Raw genomic sequence first — 15,747 nt, 5'->3', positions numbered from 1 at the left:
CATGCCTAGGTGCTGTGCCCTGGGCGTCCCCCCCACCTTCAAGTGAAGCACGTGCGGGAAATTCACCCGCTGCTGCAGCTGCACGGAGCAGATCCCTGCGGACCCTCGGGGCTGTCGGGGGCTCCCCAGCTAGCTCCGGCTGTTTGCTGTCCCAGCTGCAGAGCCGGGGGCACCCAGAGCCACATGCTGCAGAGCCAGCTGCGCGGAGGGGTACCGCGGCCACTGCTGCCGACCCCAAACGCTGCAGGTGGGGCTGGCAGGGCCGGGCCCGTTGGCGCGCACGTTGCACCACACGCCCTTGGCCCCGCTTCCCCCCGCGTTTGCAGCCGCCGCTCCTCGGCGAGTCGGCGCCTTTCCGCGCCGTGGCCAGCAGGGGGCGCTAGCACCGTTTCCTCTCGCCGTGGAGGCCGGCTGGCGGAGCTGGGGCTCACGCTCGCGCATGCTCCGGCTGCAGCGGGGTGTGGGGGGAGGGGGGCCAGAGGACCGAGCGCGGCGCGGGCCGGGAGGGTGGCAGAGCAGCAGGGAGGTGACGGTGAGCGACAGGCCGGCCCGCGTCTTGCTTCCTATCCCCCCCCCACACACACCCGGGGGAGCTTGGGTGGAACCGGGCTCCGGGTGGGGGAGGGGAGGCCGAGCCCCTTTCCCGGGCTCCCCCCTCCCTCCGTCCGGTGGGGGCGAGGCCTGGCCCGGCGCCCACGTGGCCCCGGGGCCGCTGCCGCCGCGCGGCTGTGTCCGAAGGTTCCACGCGTGGAACGCGGCGTGTCGGCCCGGCCCGGCCGCGCGCCGAACGTTCGGTCCCGGGCAGCCGCTCGCGCGCGCGCGGGGCCCTGCGGCGCAACGTGCAGCGGGGCCGGACGGGCGGGCGCGGGGCGGCCAGGCAGCGCGGGAATTTCAAACCGCAGCTGCTCGCGCTGCCGGCCGGCCCGGGGGGAGTACTGATAAACCTTGCTAAGGGCTGCCGGCGGGTGCAGGGCCTGGCCGGCCTCCCCGCGGAGGAGCACCCGAGAGGGAGGGGGCGAGCAGGCTTTAATTCCTCTGCGGGGGGGGGGCGTGCAATTCTCTGTGGCTTCCTAAAGGAGTGCTGAGGGGAGGTGGTGTAAGGGTTGCATTTGCATGGCCTGTTGTGGCCCTGTTGGTCCCAGGATAATAGAGAGACAAGGGTTGGGTGAGGTCCAGTGAAAGATAGCACTTCACCCACCTGGTTGTGAGGGTGGGATCCAGCCCTGACTCCGCCTGTGGGCAGAGGTAGGAAGTTGCATGTTGCACTGCACTTTCTTGGTGCAGCTTTGGAGCTTGCATCACTCCCGTCTTTCTACAGCTTGCCTCTGAACATTTTCCTTTTTGCCCAGTTGTTTGCCAGTAATCCGTATGGGGGAACATTGTGGCCTCTTTCTGCCCCAGGTGTAGATGCATGTCAGCAGTGGGTGGCGTGATTTTTGTGGTGCCTGTAACTCCTGGAGCCAATTAGGAAAATCGAGAACTGATTTAGTATGGAAGACACCCAGTGGGATTTTAACAGTGGGCTAAGGTAGTTAGACACCCAGCTCCCACTTTGCTTTCATCTCCCATAGGCCTCTTACAAAATCGCAGCCTCAGTGATTTAGAAAAGAGGGTGCTAGGGGGAACCTGACCATGTCACTTCAAAAGCCCGTGCTTTGCAATTTGCATGCTCTGGGTTAGCGAATGTCTTAATGTGGAGTGTTTTCAATTGTTTAGCTCTATAGCAATATGCCGGGAAAGCGCACTGCAAAGAAAAGCCCGACACTGGAAGAAGGGTCTCCTGAGAGGAAGAAGATTAAAGGTAAAGTGGCTTTTTTCAGGGTTTCTTGCACCTTCCTCTGAAACATCTGAGGCTGGCTGGTATCAGAGACAGGATACTGGACTAGGTGGACCACAGGTCTGATCCAGACTGACAGTTTCCATAATGGCCTTGCCTACAATGAGGATTTGCCCAGATTTCAGCCATCAGTGTGTCTGCTCTGGTGAGACCCCTAGTGTAGAGAGTTTCTATCCATAATTTGCACCAGTTCAGTGTATCCCTTCTTGGAACCAGGATCTGCACCCCAGAGATGTAGATTGTGGCTTTCTCTGTCTACAGTAGAGTTTGAACTGATGCAGCTATGCCATTTTGCTGAACATCAGTGGCTGTAATTGGGGCAAATCCCATTGGGAACAAGGCCAAAGTGACTTTTCCGTTCCCTGTTCTGATGTTCTTACGGTTCTGATTGCTCCCTGTCGTTCAGTGGGTGTTGGCTGCAGGTCAGCATAAATAATGACACCTTCCAGAAATGTTCAGTACTGTCAGTTGCCCTTTTCCTGGAGCTTTTGACTCCCTGCGCACCTTGGGTTGGCTTCTGTTTTGCACTGTGCATGCGGTTAGCAGGGGAAGATGGCAAGGGTGCAGTTTGTGCTTTGCGATTCTGCTTTATGCCAGGAGACTTGAAGGTATTTTTTGAAAGGTCCCATTTTTAATTCATGCTTGGGATGTTTCTGTGGACGAGAAGGTTGTTTTGGCTGTGCCAAGGGAAGCTGTGGTTATAGGTTATGTTGCTTTCTGGTTGGTTAGTTCCGTTTGTGTGGGGATCCTCAGTTTCCCAGGAAGAGAACGCTGGGTGATGCTGTCCCAAAACGACAGATTTCTTTACTCTTCACTCCAACTACATGTGAACAGCTTTTTTTTTTTTATTATTGCGTTCAGACACGAAACAGAGGATCAGTGTCTCTCAGCCGGCAGGTTGCAGCTCCCCAGCGAGGTGTTCTGAAAGGCAGTTGGGAATTGTGAGGTGTCAAAAATTATATTACAATCAAACACAAGGATAAGTTCACACCCCAGGCACCCTTCAAAGTCAAGCATTCTTTGTCCACGCCTCAAAACACATGGCAATAAATGACGCAGGCTTAGCACTGATACGTTTTTTGAATCTTACTTTAATAGTAGATTTAAGGGGTTGGAGGAGAGTTGTGAAAAACGTTGGCGTCCGTAGAACAAGGTGCTGCCGGCCTGATAAGGTTGAGAAACACTGGACTAAGTCATAAAGAAGCCATAATTCTATAGCACCTGCCACCAAAGGATCTGAAAGCAATTTACTCTTAATCCTCCTACCTGTCTTTGAGGAGGATGACTTGTGTTCCCATTGTACGGAGGGCAGGGCATGGGCTGATTCGCCCAAGGTCTTTCATTGAGTCGGATGCAGGAGAACCCACGAGTCCAGACCTGCTGACTCTTAAATATGATCCATCCCCTGGGGCTTGTGCTAGGTGCTATGCTCGCTTTCCCCCATGCACAGCTCTGCTGGCGTCGTCTTGCTTCTGACCTGCTGCAGTGCCTGTGAATCGTAGTTGGATCCACGGTGGTGGCTGGATTGGGATGATCAGTCTCATTTCACTCATGCGCTTGGCCCAGATTGCAGTGGAAAGGCTAGTGTGTTCGCTGTCTGCTGCTGAGCAGTCCCTTGTTCTGGAAGCTTTTGGAAAGATGTCTTGATAGATGCAATATTGCATGAGCGTGCATCTGTCCCCTTATTTATCCAGTGTTTCCCCCTCTCTCTCCTGTGCTCCAGTCTGCCATTCATCACACCGGACAGAGCCTGGACTGGTGCTTACTCTGGGACAGGGTGACGTCGGGCAGCTGGGCCTGGGAGAGGATGTGATCGAAAGGAAGAGGCCAGCCCTGGTGCAGCTGCCAGAAAGGATCGTCCAGGCAGAAGCAGGAGGGATGCACACAGTCTGCCTTAGTGAGACGGGCAAAGTGAGTCTGCAGCGCCTTGATCTGAGTCTGCTTGCAGGAAAGGAGCAAGGATGTGTACATCGAACGGGGAGGGGAGCGGGCCTTATTTGGGTAACTCGTTGAGCAAATTGACTCAGATGTCGGACTATCAGCGCCGTCTCAATTACTCTGCTTGTTGCAAAATGGCAGCTGGCCATGGGTCAGACCCTTCGGAATCTCCCCCCACACAGGTTCCTTATGTACATGCCCTGCTCCAGAGCCTTTCTGATTAAAGGGCCAGCATGTAACCACGATCTCATTCTGCAGTCTTCTGACCTCCCTTAGCTTGTGGTCAGAGCCTGGACGCTTTGGGTGTCAGGAGGGGGCTGTCCTGGAGTCCCTCCCTCTGAGCAGCAGATTGGGGTGTGCAGTGAGGGAGCTGTGAGTTGGTAAAAATTCTGGATTCATAATTAACCGGGAAGGGGGAACTTGCCACTGTACAACGCCAGCCGTTAACATTGTAGCAGCATCTGGCCTGGTGATAATTCGATCCATAGGACAGCTCAGTCATGGGACCCTCTGATTGTTTCCATTGTGGCCTTGCTTTTCTTGCAAGAGAAAAAACTAGGCAGATCTTCTTGCGCGAGACCTTGGAAACCCCAAGGTCTTCCTTGCCCTGCCAGGGACATTAAAGATCTAACACTTTCCAGGAGAAGGGGAGTTTGCCCCCAGTGCTTGACCAAAGTTCTCCCTTCCTTAGCAGTACACTGCAGCATGTCGGCTTCCCCCCGGCAGTGACTGTTTCCTTGGTGCTGTAAGCCTCTGGCTTGTAAAGTGCTTTGAGATGACCTCCCTCGCCCTCGAACAGCTGTTTCTGAGAATAACGCAGCCATCGCCCTGCGTTAATAGAGCCCGTGGCTGGGAGCTGGTGGCTCTGCGTCTGTGTTGTCATTACAGCGGGGCGGGTTCTCCCGCACTGGGTTTGTCTTTGTTGCTCTGGGCACCTCTCCCACTGTGTCATGTTTCCATTTCTAGATCTACTCCTTTGGCTGCAACGACGAAGGCGCCCTGGGCCGCGACACCTCCGAGGAGGGAACGGAGACCATCCCGGGGCTGGTGGAGCTGCAGGAGAAGGTGGTGCAGGTGTCTGCTGGCGATAGTCACACCGCAGCGCTGACGGAGGACGGCAGGGTCTTCCTCTGGGGCTCTTTCCGGGTACGTGGGCTGCACTGGCTCTGGAAGCTCTGCTGCTGCTTCCCGGTCTTTGTCGCTAAACTTCCCCCCCATGTCTGTCTCTCCGTTCAGGATAACAATGGAGTGATCGGGTTGCTGGAGCCCATGAAGAAGAGTGCAGTTCCGGTGCCACTACAACTAGACGTGCCTGTCCTTAAAATAGTCTCAGGTGAGGGAGGTCTCAGTGTGCAGGGAACGCGGGCTGACGCACAAGCCGCCAAACCCGCTCCAGCCATCAGGACAAACAAAGGCCCAGAATAAACTGGATTATTTTATCTTCCTCTCCCAGCTGCAGAATGCTGTTCCCTCCCTTCCGCTTCTCCGAGCCGAATGCTTGCCTCCTGTATTACCCCTGACCGGTCGTTGTTAGTAATAGTTCTTGGTGCAGCCTAGCTGCAGGAACTTTGCAAATGTGAACTAACGAATTCTTGCAGAGTAGGAGAAGTACGATCCCTCTCCCGGCTGGGGAATTGGAGGGAGGGCAGGTCAGGGACAGGTGGGGATGTCAGCAGTGACTCTGGGCTTAATGTTTCCAGTGCCACCCTTCTGGGGCGGTTAGGACTCGGCTGATGTCAGTGTGTGGGTTGGGGTCAGATGGGAGACCAGGCTCTGCCCATGGTAATTAACGTATTAAATAATGCAGGGAGTTAGCAATGTACACCCAAGAGAAACTATGCACTTGCTAACTCCTGGGGGGAGGGGGGGGTCTTACCAAGTTCCTACACATCAAGACGTTAGCAGGGGGCTTGGTGCACCAAACTTGTTCTCCAGCAGTCCCCCGGAGTTACCCAGCCAAGTTGCTGGTCAGGGCCAGGGATGCCAGCAGCAGCCAGGGGATCGGCGCCGAGGCTGGTGCTAACCCTCTCTCCCTCGTCCCCCAGGGAACGATCACTTAGTGCTGCTGACCATGGAGGGTGACCTGTACACGTGTGGCTGTGGAGAGCAAGGCCAGCTGGGAAGAGTGCCGGAGCTTTTTGCCAATCGGGGAGGAAGGAAAGGTTTACGTGAGTTGCTCTGGATGCTTCGGGGCCGGGGGGGGTGGAGGGTGCGTGCTGTGGGGGGGGCCCTTGAGCCGGTGCCTGCTAAGACACTGCAGGATAGGGGGGTGTTAGACACTGATGTGCTCCCCTGAGCCAGAGGGGGAGCCAGGCTCACTGAGCAGGTAGACGCGGAAGCCGGCTCTGCTGCCGTCTCCAGCCGGGCCAGCGATCTCCAGGGCTGCCGATCTGGCTCCTTTCGCTGGAGCTGACTGCCCTGGCACGTGAATGTGCTGGGCCGCTTGTGTTTCCAACACGGGAAAGTGCTGATAATCCCTCCTGGCCTGGGGGCTGCACCCCTGCCACGCAACACCGGACCAAGGCTCCGTTCCGAGCCGCTGGGGTGAGCTGGCCGGCCATCTTCGGCCCGGTGCTGCTGGGGGCTGGCTGAATGGCAATGAAACACGATAGATCGGTGAGGGGGCTGGGGCAGGTTTGCAGCGCTGCCGGAGCGTCCGGGCAAGTCTCCCTCGTATCAGCTGACTCCACGCAGGGTGAGGAGAAGGCATTGGGCAGGCCCTAGCTGGCTCCACGAGGACCAAGTGGGGTTGCTTCCGGGTTTCTTTTTCGACAAATGGCCCGTCTCCAGATCCTTGATGTGGTGCAAGGGGGGGCTGGGTGCTAGCGGATGAGAGCGTGTGGGAGGACTTCCGCCCCACCTAGCGCCGGGAGAAGGCGGCCCCCAAGAGGGGCACTTGTCAGCTTGGAGCTCCGGTGCTGGCTGACTGAAGCACTGGAAAGGCCAGCCAGGGTCATCGCCCCGCCCCTAGATGTACCCGTGGGGAGGGCACCTGTCCCTGGCTTCTCGCTGCAGGCTGATCTCTTGTCTCCCGTGTAGAACGACTGCTCGTGCCTCAGCGCGTCCCTTTCAAAGGGAGAGGTGGCAAGGGCAGAGTGCGCTTCCAGGACGCCTTCTGCGGGGCGTACTTCACCTTCGCCGTCACCCAGGAGGGCCACGTCTACGGCTTCGGCCTCTCCAACTACCACCAGCTGGGTGAGGCGTTGTTTGTCTGCTGGTAGGCCCAGCTGTGCTAGGCGCTGTACGTGCACTTGGTGCGACGGTCTCCACCCCGAGGAGCTTGGAGTTTGGATAGACGCCGGGGGAGGAGGGGGAGAAAGGAAGTGCTAGCCACATCTTACCGAGGGGGAAGTGGGGCGCAGGGAGATGAAGTGATGCTGAATTTTCTGGCCGTACCACAGCCCCCACCGCATTCAATGCGGAAACGTGTCTCTGGCGGGCTCTCCCACGGAGTCGGTAGGTCCTGTGCCCTGCTCCGCTGCCCCTCTAAGAGCACTGTCCCATCTGTGCCTGGTCGGGCAAGGCGGCAGAAGAAAGGGGGCCCTTAAGGCAAGACGCTTGCTTGCATCCTGCTCTCTGATATGCTAGGAAGCCGGGCTTAATGACACAGCCAGGCTTGCTGAGGAGGGTCCTACGCAGCATTGCTAACTCCATGCGTAGCCTGTTGCCACTGGACTCTGATGCTGTCAGCTCCCCGGACCACTGGGAAGGTGTATTTCTAAGCAGTGCAGGTGACTCTCTCTGGGGATTTCTTACTGTGCCAGGCTCTTGTAGAGCACCCCCTTCCTCCCACCTGCAACCTACGTGCTCCCACGTTCGTTTTAGTGGAGGGTTTGCATGGCACTGTCCGGTGACTTTTAATAACGGCGACAGGACAGGACGTGACAGAACAGGTGGGACGTTCTTGGCCTGTCTCCTGATGTTCCCCGTCCAGGCCAGGCTTCGTGGATACAGCCCTCTGGGTTTACGTTTCGGAGCATGGTGTGTCCGTTCTCCTACAGCGGGATTGTGGGTGACCTGTGGGGTGGAGGGGGCGTCTGCTCACGCGTCTCTGATTTCCTTGGGGTTTGTTGCCCCCCTGCAGGGACGCAGGACACCGAGCCTTGCTTCGCTCCTCAGAACCTGACGTCATTCAAGAACTCCACCAAGTCCTGGGTGGGGTTTTCGGGCGGGCAGCACCACACCGTGTGCATGGACTCAGAAGGTGAGCGGGGCAGCTGCTTGTGAACCAGGGGTGGGGGCTGCGTTCCTTAGTTTTAGTGCTGCTGTCTTCAGGTGCCAGGGCATGTTGGGGTGAACTTTGAATCCCAGATCCTTGGTGTTCTTAAGATTACATGGAGAGACCCAATTCGTTTTATTTTGTTGTTAATGTTTCAGGGTTTCCCCCCAGGAATTTCTCTTTTTGTTTTATCCATATTTTTATTTCCCTCCCCCCTACCCAGGGTTTGGGTTCTGCTTTTAGGGCTGGGGGGCTCACGTCCTGCTCCAGGGGGCAGGAGGCCTGGGGGATGGGCTTGCAGAGTGAGCCCACCTCAGCGGCAACTCCTGCCCTGTGGGGCTGGCTCCAGGCGTTTGTGACCTGGAACTCAGGGTGGCCGCCCTGCTCAGTGTTGGCCCTGCCGCCCCTCCGTCCTGTTGATGGTGAGGTGACCGGGCCAAATGTGAGCAGCGCTGAGATCCCGCGCTCCGGGTCGCAATGCCTGGGATGGGGCCCAAAGCCAAACCCTGCCGGACACGAGCTGCAGGAGCCGCCACCGTTGGGTGAGTCATTCCTTTTATTTCGTTGGTGACCATTATTTTTCCTTTGATTTTTCCCGGTCATTTCGCATTTGCAGAAAATCTGGGGGCTGTAGTTGTACGTTAAAATTGTGGGTGTCCTTGTAGGGCCTCCTAAATCAGACCCTGCACAATGACCGATGCAAACGACTATTCCTTTCCGCCTTGGCTTTCTGGGCACTATGCTGCGTGACGGTGGTACTTGGCCGCGTGGGTGGGGACGGGTCTCAGGCAGCTCACCGCGCTGAGCTGGCACGTGGCTGCTTCCTCATCCCTTCATGCTAGATGGCTGGTGATGTTCAGCGCCGTCCGTGTGTGGGAATGTGAAGGGTTCCCACCAAGCTGGAAGCGAAAGATTTTTGGTCTCTTGCCTAACAGAGTAGTAGTAATCATAGCTGGCTTTTCTGCAGCGCTTTTCACCCGTAGCTCTTAAGTGCTTTACAAAGGAGAGCAGAGTCATTATCCCCATTATACAGATGAGGGAAACTGAGGCACAGAGGGAAAGTGACTTGCCAAGGTCAGCCAGCAGGCCAGGGGCAGAGCCAGGAATAGAACCTGGGTCTCCTGAGTTGCACCATGAGGACACCATGCCATAGCTCGAACGTCGTCACCATTAAAAACAGAATCACAAAACTGCCTGGATGCTGCTGATAACCAGAAATAAGTTACTGCTCCTCGGATAGATCTGTGTGTGTGCGCGAGAGAAGCTGATGGGTGGGCTTGTGAGTGAGAGAGAGACACACACAGACATCCATCCACCCGCTAGTGCTTCCTGCCCTTGGCCTTCTCCGAAAGGCCACGGTCAGTACAAGCGAAGACTGAAATCCTGCAGCTGACTGTGGTTGCATATGTCTCCAGAACGCAGCTCATCTCTCCTTAGCAGGCAGTGGGGGTGGGACGTGGCTCACCAAATATGGTGATCCAGGGTCACTTCTTGGCTTTGGACCCTGGCATCGAAGCGGGTGTGTTGGTCTCAATCTCGAGTCCTCTTGTCATGGCTCAGTTTGCAGGCTAATGGCCGGGGGCCGTCTGCAGGCTGCTCTGTTCCATACAGTGCAACGCTGGGAAGGAATAATGCCGGAGACGCCCCAGATCTGCCTGGCGGGGGGTGGGGTGGGATGTAAGTGGGGTGCTCAAGGTAGGTCCCCAATAGATCTAAATGCTCTCCGGGGTGGTCTTGTTCCTGATGTGTCTCTTGCCTGTCCCGCCTGTGCCAGGGAAAGCCTACAGCCTGGGGAGGGCGGAGTACGGCCGGTTAGGTCTCGGAGAAGGTGTGGAAGAGAAGAACACGCCCACCCCCATCCCGGGGCTGCCAGGTGTCTCCTCCATAGCCTGTGGGGCATCTGTTGGCTACGCTGTTACCAAAGAAGGTAAAGGGAACGGGAGGGGCGGAGGAACGATGCCAGGTGTGCTGAGAGCTCCTCCCAGCTGTCTACGGGAGGACCTGCCCTCATCGTCGGGTCTGTCCGTGCTGTGGGCACGTGGCACAGCCTCCGGCATCGGGTGAGGCAATCAGCATCTGCCCCTGTCTGTTTTCAGGTCAAGCGTTTGCTTGGGGCATGGGCACCAATTACCAGCTGGGCACGGGGGAAGAGGAGGATGTCTGGAGCCCGGTGGAGATGACTGGCAAGCAGCTGGAGAATCGCGTCGTCCTGTCTGTGTCCAGTGGGGGGCAGCACACCGTCCTGCTGGTCAAAGACAAGGCGCAGAGTTGATGGTGCAGCAGTAAACCAGGGGACACCCACCCCGAGCCGCTCAGGTGGGGTTTGGGAGACTGGCCTCTGGTAGCTTCCTGAGACCTTCTGATTTGTCTGCAGAGTGATGGGGGCAAAGCCCCCCAGCTGACACCCAGCTGCTTCTCCCCCCTCTCTAATCCCAGGGGCAGAATCTGCATGGCTGGAGTGTGGTTTTTCAGGGACACATTTCCGCTCTGGGAGTGTGTGGCTTTTCTGGCTGATTCAGGGCTCACTGCCTCCTCCCCTTCCTCTCCTGAAGCTGATTTTCCAGCGTGATGGATCCTCCCCGTTTTAAACAATTCCTGGTCCGGTGTAGCTGAGGCTCCCCTTACTTTATATGCAAAAGGACGTGGGTGTCGCAAGCTTTTTAAGGTCGCAGCACCCGAAAGCCAAATCCCACGGTCCCTGTCTTCTCCTGGTCCCGTTTCCTTAGAGCTCTCTCACGTGAGTTGAGTCACTTTTATGCATACGTTGGCCGAGTCTCTTTTTATTGTAGATGTCTGAGGCTGCCCCCAACCCCAGCTCCTCCCCTCCGCTTCTTGTGTGAATTGCCAGCTGCTACGGTGACAGTGGACGTGCATCTCAGTCCAGTGCGAGGGCTGGAGGTAGAGGATCTAAGCTGGAGAGGGGTGAGGAATAGTTATGGTCGCTCACGCACATGAGGTTTTCTAATGTTGCTTTTGAGAGAAGGTGACTTGAGCTGTGACTCAGGCCAAACTCTTCAAAGGTGAGTCTCTGAAGTTACTCTCCTAAATCCTTGTTTAAGCACCTAAGTAGCTGGCCTCGTTTTTGTTGGCAAAGGCGCTGAGCCATCTTGACTTCCCTTAGGTGCTGGGGAGTGCTCAAGACCTTTGCAAACCAGGCCATCTTTAGACGATTAACCCCAGATGCTCACATTTGAATACATTGGCCTTGGACTAAACTCTGCAGCGGGTGAAGTTTTGAGCAAATCGTTTGTCTAGTCAAATCCTTCCACTTCCCTTTCGCATGCAGACGAGAGGGCTAGGAAGAGGCTTATTTTGACGCTGCTCACCCCTCCCTCTTATGTCCACACGGTTTTAGAATTGCAACCTGCCTGCCTCCGTCACCTCTGGAAACATGCAGCGAGAGAACACTTTTGTTGATGGTTTTCTTGTTCGTACTCCTCTCCGTCCGTTAGGGTTTTAATTTGCTGTGTGGGCCTTGAGCAGGAAGAAAAGCCAGTTCCAACTATGCATTAGATCACGCAAAGTAACCAGCCTGATGTAAAACCCTGCGTGGTGTGTTCGTGTGCGTCTAATGAGCCTGGCCATCTACATCTCTGCCACTCTGTCTTCTGCAGCTGCATTCCAAACACTTGGACTAAGAACCACGGTTCAGCAAAGAACTGTTTTATACGTTAAGTTATAGCAATATCGGGGAGGAGGGAGGGAAATTGTACAATGGCTCATAAAATAGTTTTGATTTTTTTGTTTTTTGTTTTTTTAAAGAAAAAAATTAAAATATTTTGGTGGGTAAGTGGGGAGCGAGGCAGAAAACTGTACACTTTTAATGTTTGGAATAAATCAAGTTTTGATAACCCCTGGGCTGGCTCATCACTGAACAGCAGAGAGATGTCCGAGCGGTCTTGGTTTAACATTTGGGATGTTTTCCTTTCTCTTGTGCTGCGTGATATCAATTTTACAATTGTAGCGCAGTGTAATCCATGTAACAATATTTTCTCCTCTTTGGATCTGTGTAAGGGTGCCCATCATTGCATTGTCTGAGCACCGGTGTTCCTCTAACTCGCACATGCAATCTGTGTTCATGCAACTGCTTCATGCTAGCATGCGTCTGAGAACCAGACACGTTTCCAGTTCTTTCAGCCACAAACAGAGCCAGCTACCATGCCCTTCCCCGTTCCTAGCGCTTCGGAATGAAGTGTTCGTATCCAGACTAACTCCCTGCCCCTGGGTTGAGCAATGGTGTGCACTAAAGGGGAGAGCAGGGCTTGGGAGCCGGGATCCCTGGTGCAGATAGTTCAGGCCTGGCACGGTGGAAAGGCAGCATTGGCCCCGTGTGTTTGAGTTTGGTTGTGTCTTGCGCTAGGCGTTACAGACACAGAACAAAGAGTTGCAGTCTGGATCTGACGGTTCTAGCATCCAGTCGGACAATCTATGTCCCCGCCTATTTGAAAGGGATTTCGTTATTTGCCGCGTGATCTGCGCCCTGTAGCATTCAATCCACCGCTGCCTCCTGGCTTCTCAGAGCAGCACGAGGGCCTAGTGCTGTTACCTGCGTTTGACTCTCAACTTGCCCAGACCCAGAAACTCGTGTGACTTGACCATGGGCAGAGACCAATTTTCTGACCTGCCACCCTGTGTTTTAACCCAAGAGATGCCGCTTCCTCCTCAACCCAGTAGCTTCTCCAGTGCGCATGTGCTCGTGAGAGAGCGTGCACAATCCTGCCTTGATTGGTGCTGGGCTTTTGATCTGACCTAAGTCTCATTCTAACGCTGGTACCCAGCACCACCCCATCCCCTCAAAGGGCGTAAGAAATGGATTTCTCATTGCCATAAAGAGGGAAGCTGGGAAGTCATTTATTTTTACATAGGTGTCAAAAAAAATACCTAGCCACTTAGAGGGGTGATTTCCCCACACACACACACACTGTTGGCCATAGTGTCTTTGCCTTCAAGTCCTGTATTAATTGTATTTTTACAGCACCTGGCATGCCTGGTCTCTGTACAAGTTTCTGCTTCTTGCTGCTGGAAGGAAAAACATTTTTAATCTCCTCCCCCATGCAAAATCCCAGGTCTGTGAACTGGCTGCTCTGGTGGAGAGTCTGCATCGTGCAGCATGAGGAGAGCAACCGGCTCTAGAGAGACTAGAGCAGCCTGGTGTCTCTAGCAGCTCCACCGTGGCCCCCGAGCCTGGATGAGCTCGTTCAGATCTGCTGCCTTCCAGGCATGTGGCTGGTGGGCTGAAGCATCCGTGATCTCTCTGCTCCCTGCCTGGCACAGCGGGGATGGCACCACATGGGCACCGGCGGTGCCGGGACAGGGGCCGTGTAGCAATGCTGTAAGCTGTTGGCTACTGCTGCACTAGACTTCCCAGCAAGCCACTGCCGCTAAAGTGAACCCAGCCCGAGCTGCCATTACATCCCTGTTCTGTAAACTCCAGTCTGCCTCCTTCAGTCACCCCCACCGCAGACCTCTGCTAGCACCCCTGGATCCATTTCATCGTCCTTGGTTTTAAAACCCTCCTGAAACTTGTGCCAGCCGCTCCCCTGGGCCATGTCCCCGTCTGATCACCTTGTGCCAGCCTCCTTTCTCCTCTGCAGCTCTGCCCTCTGCGCTGGCCTCTGTCTGCCTCAGGCCCTTGCTATCTCTGCAGAGCGATTGCTCGCCTTGTGGTTCAAACCACGGGGTCTGGAAGCGTCATTCACCTGCAGCCCCGTTTGATGGGACGGGGGCTGCACTCCCTGGGTGGGGGACAGTGGACTACACGGGACCTCGTCTGCGTTAGGCTGTGGATCTGACTGGCTGCTAGGGCAGCCTCCTAAGGCCGAGGCCTGTTAGCTCCGTGCCTTTCTCCAGCCCTGCTCTGCTCCCAAAACACGGGTAGCTGTAAAAAGCACGGCGGGAAGGCTGGGGCCGGGAGCCTCCTGGACCCCATTCCTGGCCCAGGTTCTATGGCTTTGGCTTGTCTATTTAATCTCTGTAAAATGGGGCTACCTCCGACCTCCCGGGGGTGGCTGGCAGGGCCGGATTAACTCTCCTGTGGGCCCAGGGCTACCAGGTTTTGTGTGAGCTGCTGTATGCACGTCTTTTTCCTAATTTAAAACACAGTGATCACACTGACAGCATTGAACAGCTGACAGCTATGAACGGGATACTAAACTTGCCTTTTGATTAACATCAGGCCTTTCCGTGGTTATGTTTCAGTCTTAAAACATGTAAAGCAGGGCTCGGCGACCTGTGGCATGCGTGCCAAATGTGGCACGTGAGATGATTTTGAGCGACACGCTGGGCCCACGTCTCATGTCACACGGGAACGCTCTTAAAGCGATTGCTCCATTAGGCCCAATCTCCTTGCTACAGGCAGACGCTATGCAACGCAGCCACATGGGTCAGGGCCTGCCATTGGCCCCCCCTCTTTAAAGGCTGAGAACGTGGGTCTGCAGCTTACCTGAAAGGCTTATGCTCCTGGTGCACTGGTTTCAGAAGGGATTCCCAGTGGAGGGAAGCAGCCAAGCTACTGAATTGCCAGCATCGCTGTCTGGAGAAGACGGGGTTCTCGGGGCCTCCTGTCCCAGTGTTGCTGAGCCCCCGGCTCCCTTTGCTTTTGGGATCTAATAAAAGCACAACCCCAGGTTGCCTCCTCTTTCAACAAGGCCAGGGGGAGTCCATTGACTGAGGTTTCACGAAGCAAGTTTACCTTAGTGGGTAGCGGGCTCCAGGAGCACGCAGAATAATGCTGCTACGGGCAGTGGATGGAGCAAAGAAGTGCAAACTTTGTGATATTAGTGAAAAGGGGCAGGCACTTAATCTTGACAGTTACGGGGCCATCTTTGCAGCTGGTGTAAATCAGTGTGGCTCCTTTGAAGTCAATGAAGTGGCACCAGTTTGCCACCCGGTGAGGATCTGGCCCCAGACTTTTCTTTCCTTCATAGACCAGGCAGAATCAGAATTTTCAGGCCAGCAGAAGCCGTTGCTGCTGCGTCTCTGGGTTTTTTACATGTCTGAATCAATCATCTCATGTCTCAGTCTGTCACCTGCTATCTTAAACCTTCCATCCCTTTGCCAGCATTATGCTGTATGTAGAAGCGATGCAAAGTCACAGCTGTGCGCTCAAAAACGTTGGTGTTCCCTGGGGGGACTTTCTTCACATGCAGTACTTGGCTGTGGGCGCACGATGGCAGTCACAAGAAAGGGTTGGCGAGTCTCAGCTGCAGAGCCTCAAACGAGTGGCAAATTTGCCGTGTTCACCGGCCAGTTTCAATGAATAAAGCAAGAGGCCTGCAAGCTACCAGGGCAAAGAGCTGCAGCACGGGGCTGGGATGAGAGAAGTGCTGTGCTTCCCACCCCAGCCCGCTCTCCTGCAATGCAAGAGGCTTTCGCCTTAGAAAATGGCTGGGAGGTGACAAAGACCTGGACAGCAGAAGCTATTCAGGCCTGTGTGGTGCCTGGCTTGCTGCCCAAGGAGCTCACCCCCCTTGCTGCTAAAGAACATCTTGGGCATCTAGACGGAATTTACTCCTCTTTACAAAGGTGGGGAATGTTTCCAGATGGGGCGACTCGGTATCGAGAGGTGGCGTGTGACCGGCCTGGGGCCGCAGAGCCAGGAATCGACTCCCCGTTCCCAGCAGTAGCCACCAATGCAGATTCCGTGCGGGCGGCCGGCCGGGGTCTCCCCCAGCGCTGTTACCCCCTTTCCTCATTCCAGCAAGGCAGGAATTGGCTCAGTGACTCCCCCTGCTGGGGGGGTGGTTGAAAAGAG

General features: G+C 55.6%; 1 protein-coding gene across 5 annotated transcripts; it reads left to right on the top strand.

Moving 5' to 3' along the window:
- Positions 1-66: 66 nt before the first annotated feature.
- RCC1 (regulator of chromosome condensation 1) lies at positions 67-11,845 on the top strand. 5 transcript variants are annotated; one of them, XR_010918825.1, is made up of 11 exons: positions 469-532; positions 1,717-1,801; positions 3,561-3,748; positions 4,742-4,921; positions 5,012-5,108; positions 5,821-5,943; positions 6,815-6,970; positions 7,860-7,979; positions 9,769-9,921; positions 10,091-11,014; positions 11,116-11,845. XR_010918825.1 is itself a non-coding variant. In XM_067543251.1 (11 exons), exons 2-10 carry the CDS (start codon positions 1,729-1,731, stop codon positions 10,264-10,266), a joined length of 1,266 nt encoding a protein of 421 aa, XP_067399352.1. In that variant the 5' UTR covers positions 469-532; positions 1,717-1,728; the 3' UTR covers positions 10,267-10,310; positions 10,784-11,845. The 5 variants fall into 5 exon arrangements, 4 of the variants coding, with proteins under 4 accessions (XP_067399350.1, XP_067399352.1, XP_067399349.1 ...); XM_067543251.1 differs by having other exon boundaries at positions 10,091-10,310; positions 10,784-11,845; XM_067543249.1 differs by lacking the exon at positions 469-532 and adding an exon at positions 67-247 and having other exon boundaries at positions 10,091-11,845.
- The last annotated feature ends 3,902 nt before the right edge of the window (positions 11,846-15,747 follow it).

This window comes from Emydura macquarii, unplaced genomic scaffold (assembly GCF_026122565.2).
Source record: "Emydura macquarii macquarii isolate MOO-44397 ecotype Brisbane River unplaced genomic scaffold, CSIRO-AGI_Emac_v2 contig_820, whole genome shotgun sequence".
NCBI lineage: Eukaryota > Metazoa > Chordata > Testudines > Chelidae > Emydura > Emydura macquarii.
This window is presented reverse-complemented; position numbering and strand designations above follow the sequence as displayed.